We start from the raw sequence: 8,130 nt of genomic DNA, 5'->3' as shown, positions 1-8,130 counted from the left end.
TGGACAGTGAGAACGAGGAACTTGTTACCGTTGAACTTAGAGGTGCGGTTACTGATGCGCAAGCTATAAAATTTTTTAACCAAGTTTTAGATTAGGCTAAAGGAAAAAAAAGGATCACAAACAAATATTTTAGTTCTTCGCAAATTACGGACGCAAGCATTGGAAGACAAAGCGCCAATATACGCAGACTATAATTGTAATTATTTCTCTTCGAATTCACAAATACTTATCACTATTAGAATATTTATTTATTTTGTTATATATATATACTGTTTCTTTAATAAATCGTTTATTATTTAAATTCATTTACATTATCGAGTTTCTGCTGCATATATCTCAATGAGTCCTACGATCTATGCCAGAGACACCCAGTTCGAGTTATTTTCAGATGAGAATAATTTTTCATGCATTTCACTTTTCAAACCAAATTGAAAAATCACCCTATAAGGAAAATAGAATAAGAATGCGACAAGGCCCTTTATGCTCCTATTAGTTACTGTAACAATTTTGTTGCAATTCACTGAACTTGTGACATAAATAACTATTGCTCAAAGAACTCATGAGAATTAATCGATTTCTTGTCGAGTTAAGAATTTATAAGCACGCAGTGGCAAAGAATTAGTGTGGGCCAAAGCGACGCTGTATGGGCGCTGTTCGAAGACGCCGGTCGACGTGGCCGTAGCGCGTCTTCAGGAAATGACGTCATAGTTTCATCTCCGGCCTATTTCCGCTGCAGGCGCGCTAATGTTCCTGCCGCTAACGTTTTCTGCTAAGCCCGAATGCAGCCAGAACTTTTCTTTTGGTTTTAAACGAACGAATTTCCATCCATAAATCTTCGGGAAAATAACGAGTGCTTACTGTAGAAGTGGGGTTTCAAATTAGATCTGCAGTTGAGGCAGTGGCCGCATAAATCCTTACACAGATTCCCTCAATTCTAAACAGGCAGTATCATTATGTATTAGCACATCGGGCGTAATGTATTCATGATGCCGATGAGGCACACGGGCGAGGTACCCTTATAACGTCATTTGCTATTCGAGATTCATAGCCGTTTGATATGAGTTGATGTATTGGCAAGATCATTCCATAAACTACTCCCGAGTAAGTCATTATCCATCAGTCATGAACGGTTCTAAGCCAACGCTAGTCGGGAATAATGGATAAATTATGCAATCAGGCCCATGCCCGTATGCTAATTTGAGAAGTGTCTTTTGATTAATTGCGTTATGATTTCAGATTATCGGCTTACCGTTCGTCGGGTTAAGGCGGCTAAATAAATTTATGAAAGGCATCAGTTACTAATAAGCATGAGGAAGGTGTAAATACTTATATTTCCATTTGCGTGCCCAAAAATGTACTATCCCGCACGCATTTGCACGCACAAAGTTGTACTCGTCAGTGCTAATTCAGAAAAGAGTTTCATGTGCTATTTTCTCGTGACAAAAGGTACTTTCTCGCATTGGTTCCATGAAGATGAACGTAACATCCATTCATCAATTTTTTTTGACTAAACTCACTTTGTGGAAATTGTATACGATACCTTTTCCACAGCTATAATGTGTTGTGAAAAATAAAAGGAACTAGATACTTTAAACTTTGATAGTTTTACCTCGTTGCTGTGAATACTGGTACGAAGCTGTGGGAAATCAGCTTATTTCCTTATCATTGCACGTGCAACCCACAGGAAATGAATCTATAGAGAAATCGAGGTTTTTTCAATATAATTTTTAAGTCGGTAACAGTGCAATATCCTTATGGCAGTAGAAAAAATTGTTACAGTACCCACTGACGACTTCCTGTCAGCCACTACTATTCCAGTTTGTTTAACTGGATAAGCACTGGAAGCGGTAAAAGACATTCTAATTCAGAACGGTTATAGTTTCATAACTATGCTAGTATGTTGCTAGACAAACCTAAAATTTATGCCTGACTGCATCTGTTGCCTGCAATCGGTTTTTTATATTTTTGATCCTACTTTTACGTAACCATAAATGCAAATAGCTTTTCTCAATCTTAAATAGTTTGCACATTACAGCCCCCTAAATTATGAAGAAAACTTCATTATTTAAAAAACTGTAAGGGTAATGTTAAACATAATTTAGGATTGTTCCCTTTTTTTTATCAACGTTTGTATGTAAAAATATCTTCCTAAATTCAGTTCTTTTGTAGATAGTTTTTGAGCTCTCCAATACTGATGCGTTAATACAGAACCCTCTATACTTGCGCAACTTCGTCTAAAAACATACATATGCCCCAATACTACTTACTCTTTACCATTGCCCGTGCATTATTTCATTAAAATTAATTAGTCGAAGAATGTTGCGCCATCTACTTCCGCGTACTTAGATTTCAACCGAGTTGATCCTTTTAGAAACCTGTACGAATCAACGAATTGGGCTTATCAAAATTAAGAGAGGATAAACATGATATAAAATAGTTTTATATCTCACATTTTTCCTAATAACTAATGGATTATTTGAAATTGATATGTTTTTTAAATCCCGACAATTTTATACCATAATTTCAAATATAAACAATAGATGTCAATGCAAAAAGAAAATGAAAATGTCAGGTTGACAGTATTGAGGTATCTGATTTCTGTGACTGTCCACTTGACAACACGATATACGAAAAAAAAAGGAAAATATTTTCATTTCAAAAATAATGAATTAATTTGTAGTATTTAGTGATTGTGCCAAATTATTTCCCTAAATAAGCTCGAAAATGTCAGAAGCGACAAGAGGGACGTCATCTAATGACACCAGAGACAAAATTATTCGGGATATGACCTCAGACGTTTGTAATAACCAGGGCCAATACATGCCACTTGGATTTCCATCTCAACAAAATGTTGCACACCCCATCGGTTGGAGCGCACCGGCAGCCTCCACTCCTTTCCTAAATTATGGTCTGCATTACCAAGAAGCCTCGTTAAATCAAGGTTACATGCATCAAGGCAACTTGATGTTTGAATCTGGAATGTTTCAAAAAAACATGAACCCTCCTGAATACAATGGGTACACTAACATAAGACCCAATAGTGTTCCTCAAACGATGTATAATAATTATCCTCAGACAGTGATCACAGATAATATCATTCATGATCCACTAGTCCAAAACTCGACCCATTCACAAGTTTTTGATAATTTGGTTGGCAATTGGAGTTTGCCTAATAATACTGGGACTTATAGTCCATTCGGTAACACTGATACCTTTAAGCCAACAAGCTTGTTTGAGTTTCAAGCTCAAAATGTTGAAGTTCCAGAGAAAGAAAACAAGTTCAAACAGGCTGATTTTGTTGCGGATAAATTCAACTTTAATAATGATTTCAAGAAAACTAGGCCTTTAGCTGAAGTAAAACCTATGAGACCCAGCTATTCAGATGTTCTCACCAAACCAGTTCCTGCAACCAGCAATGTAAAACCTATAAAAAGCGAAATTAAGGATGTCAAAGTAAAAAATAAAGATTCTCGTAAAAATGGCAAGATTGATAAGACTGTTAAAGTTTCAAATATGTTGAATCGAAGCAACACTAATAATGATATTAAAGATCTCCCAATTGACAAACCATTCTCAACTTCTAAGCCTGAAAGAAAATCTATTAAGGCTAGTCAGTTAAACAGAAAGTGGAACTCCTTGGATAACATTGCTGAACCTTCGGTGAAGATTGAGGAACCTAAGAGAGTCAAGAAGCAAGAAGAAGTTTACAGCACAAAACCACTAAATAAAGTGAAAAATAAATTGAACAAAAATTTAAATAGCTTCTCAGATGAAGTGTCAGATGATACTGGTAAAAATGAATCAGCAAGTGTTATTAAAAATTTGTCCAAGAAAACCAAGAGTTCAGTGAGGCCAAAGCAAAATGATAACTCTAGCACCTTTTCTGAAAGACCATCCTCAAAGAGGAATCAAAAAGCTAGAAGAAGAGATAATCACCATATAGTTGGTAAGTATATGTCAAGACATCAGTTTCTTTTATCAAAGTGAAAATAGTTTCATTAGCATCAATAATGGTAACATCTTATGTACTCTATTCATTATTTTGTTTTTAACTAGTTTTTTAATGTAATTTTAGAAGTTCTGGTAGAAAAAGCAAAATTATATGTGAAAGGATGGTGGAAAATGTTTACGGTTTTGACATTATGGCTGGTTCATTTGATCTCTGATGTCTGCAGTCTTAGTATTCATTTAGGCCATGATTTGTAAGTATTTGTTTCATAGGCTTACTAAATATAAAAAAAATATATTTTGAAGATGTTATACTAAACACTGCTATAAACATGGACATTCTTAAAAAGATAAGAATGCATTATAATATATAATTATTTTGCAGTGCACTGAATTCATGGACTCAACTGAAATTTTTCTGGAAATCATTTACAATTACCAGTGAAACAATCTTGAAAAGATTTCGTATGACTGCCTGGATTTGGAACAAATTTGAACAAAATTTTAAGAAAAAAGACAGCAACTCTAAATTTGAAGAAGAGACCAACAGCTTTCTTAATAATGGTTTGGACACTAATATTAGTATGCCTACTACTGGGGATGAAGCCATGAAACGGTATAGACAACATCTTTATTAGTACGGCAAAGCGTAATAATAAAAAAAATCTTTTAATAACACCTTTCATTTACTATTGGCCATTCACAGCCAAGTTTTTTTGATGATAATTTGTTATGATTGTAGTTTTTTAGGGAAAGTGTAAGACCCTTATATTTTTTTCATTAGGTTACTAGCCTGCAAAGGCAAAGACCCCTACAGCATATTAGGTGTAACCCCTAAGTGCAGCGACGACGATATTAAAAAATATTACAAAAGACAAGCATTTTTAGTACATCCAGACAAAAATAATCAACCCGGATCTGAAGAAGCTTTCAAAATTTTGGTGCATGCATTTGATATGATTGGAACTCCTGAAAGAAGAGCCATTTATGACAGAGGTATGTTAATGTTTTGAAAATTCTTTGATTTGCTTTTTTTCTGTTTGCTTGTCATTTATTGATTATCGATTTTATAAGCTCCTACTAGAGTTTGATTTGCTCAAACATTGCAAACCATATCAGAAAAAAACAAAATTATAGTTTTATTCAAATATTTTTTATGGCTAAATGGGCGAAATAATTAAGTTTAACATTTTTGTCATAAATATTCACCCTGGGACACTGATATTAGTTTTTGTTTTATATTGAATTTAGAAAGGATTTCGCTCTTACAAATCTCCAAATGTATCAATATTAACCAACAGATGAGTAAATTAAGGCACATGAATATTTAAGTGAGACACATAAAATTGAGTGGATCAAATTTTCTACCCAAGAGTGTTTAAGTATTTCATAATGTGGTTTTAACTTTTAGGAGTTGCAGAATCAGCATTTGTTGTGCAAAATTTCAGTCAAATGGCTGAACTTTTGCAGCAACTTCAGCAGAAAATGGAAATGAATGCAAACACTATAAGATGCAGCGCATGTGGGGATCGACACAAACGAATCAAAATGGATCGACCGAGTTATGCAGCTAGAAATTGCAAAACTTGCAAGATCCATCATGCTGCGAGAGAAGGTAATTTCCTTAATCATATATGTGGGTTTCATCATAATTTTGAACATGTATAGGTGATATATGGGCGGAAACAAGATGCTTTGGTTTCCTTTGGCACTACTATGCTTGCATGGAAGGTTCGGTCTATGATATTAGTGACTGGGCTAGTTGCCAAAAGGAAACCTTGAAGCATCTAAAGCCTGACACACATCAGGTTCAATACAGGATCGCTTTGGGCAAACAAAATTCTAGCCAACCTAGGCGGAGCAGCCAAACCGCTCGAATGGATAAGCCTGATTTGGAAAATTTGTTGAATTCTTTATATGGTCATGAAAGTGGCGGATCTTCGCGACGAAAGAATAAAAATAGAAAATAGGTTTGAAAACTTGGATCAGCTTAAAGTTTCTGCTTTGAGATCGCAAAGTAAATTAAAAATCCATATTTCTCTTGTGTTCTTTTTTCGGGTTTAGTAAGTAAATCCAGTAATGCTTTATGGCTCTGATAGTTCCGAGATTCCTTCTTTAACTATGAAAAATTACTCATCCCGTATAAGTTTCTTTAACATTTGTTTACATATCCAAGAAATTTTTTACTCTTTAAATGGAGATGGGTCAAATAAGACAAAAAGTTTTTTTCTCTTATATAAACCACATGGTTCGTAGTCTGAGACTGAAAGAGAAGTACATAAAACCCTTGCATGTTTAAAATATATTCTGCTAAACAACCAATTCATTACAATATTGATTATTTTCTTTGTTAGTTGTTCCCCTAAAGCGTATTATTTCACTTTACAATTGTTTATTGATGTTAAATTATGTAGCTAACATAGATAATTTTACATTTCAAAGGTATTAATAGAATGCAATCTCCAAAACTTTTTTATATAAATTCGAACATGACAATATGTCATACTTGAAATAAATTAAGTATTCTTTCTGTTAAAATTCAACATATTTGAATTCGAACCGTGTACTTCGATATTCTAGAAGCAAGTTTCGGCCCATGGATATAAAACCGCCCTAACATACATTCAAAATCTCTCTTGTATTATTACTAGAATTTTTAAGTTTTACCTACAAAAGAAAGAAAAGCCAACAAGTGTCTTCTAATTGGCATTATGGAGTGTATGAATACGCGATTTGTTTTACCCTTTGTTTTGCGTCACTTGTATTTATTTTCATTGATGTGCTGAATTATTTTACTTGATCTGTGCGTTTCGAAAACAACTACATATTGAATAAAAATTCGAATGGTCATGTTAAATTATTATTGTTTTATTTTATGATGATAACCTGGATCTTACATATTAGCAAAGTCCTTAATTGCTAGTGGGTGGTCAATAAAGTACCATGACGTGCCTTTTTTCATATATTTATTGAATTAAGTTTAATTTGCCTAAAACTAACACAACATGGCTCAAAAAAGCTTTAAAAATAATTTTTTGATTATTACCTTGTCAGTTCCAACTGAAATAAAAAAAATTATGGGAATTTTGAAAGACACCTCTACACCTGAAACAATTTTTGGACACAGCCTTAATTGAAGGCGAAATTTTGTTATATTAAGTTTGCCTCTAAAATTAGTTATTTTCAAGAAAATTACCTTGAAAAATCTAAATATCACTTTTTAAACAACTGTAAAATTCAAACTGTTCAGTTATACTTAATAAATTTAGATTACGCACATCTAAATATTAGTATATGTACATATAGAAGTACTGAATATATTCATCACTTAATATGTCTGAATAACCTAAATAAAAAAAGTCTTCACTCTAAAGCCCCATCCAAAAAACACAGCTGTGGGATACTTTCTATGGCTAAATCAACATCTCGTTTCATTATAGTTTTTCTTTTATTTACAGGCATCTGCTGTCTGCACTCTTTTGCCATGAATTCTATGAACATTTCCTATAAATAATTATGACTCAGACTATTTCGAGTTTAAATATAGAATAAACTAAACTCACTGTTGCCTTTGTAACTAAAAATATCGCATCTTGTTGTAGTAACTGAACATCAGGGTCCATTTTCATAATTTGCTTAATCCTTGCTAAAGGTAAACGTACGTGTTTCACAGGTTTGTTGGGGCTTTCAGTCTCAGTTTCTGAGGGTGTATTGGATGTTTCTATTTCATTCTCAGTCAGCGATCTTTCATCAGAATTTTGTTTAACAACATTCAGGGCGTTTTCATTTCTTGGCTGTTCTAAAATTTCTTCCATTAAATCATTACCTGAACTTGATTCGTCCATTATATCTTTGATAATCTATGATTTATATTAAAAAGTTAAATGCAACATTTAAGTTTGAAAAAAAATTTTAAACCTTAACCTTACTTTGGTTTTTGATTTAAGTGAACAGCGGGAAAATTAAACGCGAGATACGCATCAGATGGCGCTGTACATGATTCAGAATTTAATTTAGAAAAGTGAGCAGCATGCCTTAAGATAGTGAAAATATGAGACTTTTATCTTAATTTAGATCGAAAACAAAAATTGTAGACGTGTATCAAAATGAATCTAAAACAGAGTAAAAGAGGAAAATACAATACAAGCACTAGATTTTCAAATACACCGCCTTCGTGTGTCC

The 8,130-nt window shown here is 33.5% G+C and overlaps 2 protein-coding genes across 4 annotated transcripts; one reads left to right on the top strand and one right to left on the bottom strand.

The window, feature by feature from the left end:
* The first annotated feature begins 2,599 nt into the window (after window positions 1-2,599).
* LOC136340810 (dnaJ homolog dnj-5) lies at window positions 2,600-6,805 on the top strand. Its single transcript, XM_066285162.1, has 6 exons — window positions 2,600-3,946; window positions 4,076-4,202; window positions 4,334-4,564; window positions 4,733-4,944; window positions 5,360-5,563; window positions 5,617-6,805. The coding sequence occupies exons 1-6, from the start codon at window positions 2,725-2,727 to the stop codon at window positions 5,916-5,918; spliced, it is 2,298 nt and encodes a 765-aa protein (XP_066141259.1). The 5' UTR covers window positions 2,600-2,724; the 3' UTR covers window positions 5,919-6,805.
* Window positions 6,806-6,897: 92 nt separating this feature from the next.
* On the bottom strand, window positions 6,898-8,005 carry PolE4 (DNA polymerase epsilon subunit 4). Of its 3 annotated transcripts, XR_010732378.1 has the most exons (3): window positions 7,512-7,972; window positions 6,995-7,452; window positions 6,898-6,943 (listed from the first exon to the last, which is right to left on the bottom strand). XR_010732378.1 is itself a non-coding variant. In XM_066285249.1 (2 exons), exons 1-2 carry the CDS (start codon window positions 7,791-7,793, stop codon window positions 7,312-7,314), a joined length of 423 nt encoding a protein of 140 aa, XP_066141346.1. In that variant the 5' UTR covers window positions 7,794-7,972; the 3' UTR covers window positions 6,898-7,311. The 3 variants fall into 3 exon arrangements, 2 of the variants coding, with proteins under 2 accessions (XP_066141346.1, XP_066141347.1); XM_066285249.1 differs by having other exon boundaries at window positions 6,898-7,452; XM_066285250.1 differs by lacking the exon at window positions 6,898-6,943 and having other exon boundaries at window positions 7,344-7,474; window positions 7,512-8,005.
* Between the last annotated feature and the right edge of the window lie 125 nt (window positions 8,006-8,130).

The sequence above is a fragment of the Euwallacea fornicatus genome, chromosome 8, assembly GCF_040115645.1.
Source record: "Euwallacea fornicatus isolate EFF26 chromosome 8, ASM4011564v1, whole genome shotgun sequence".
In the NCBI taxonomy this organism is placed as follows: Eukaryota; Metazoa; Arthropoda; class Insecta; order Coleoptera; family Curculionidae; genus Euwallacea; species Euwallacea fornicatus.
This window is presented reverse-complemented; position numbering and strand designations above follow the sequence as displayed.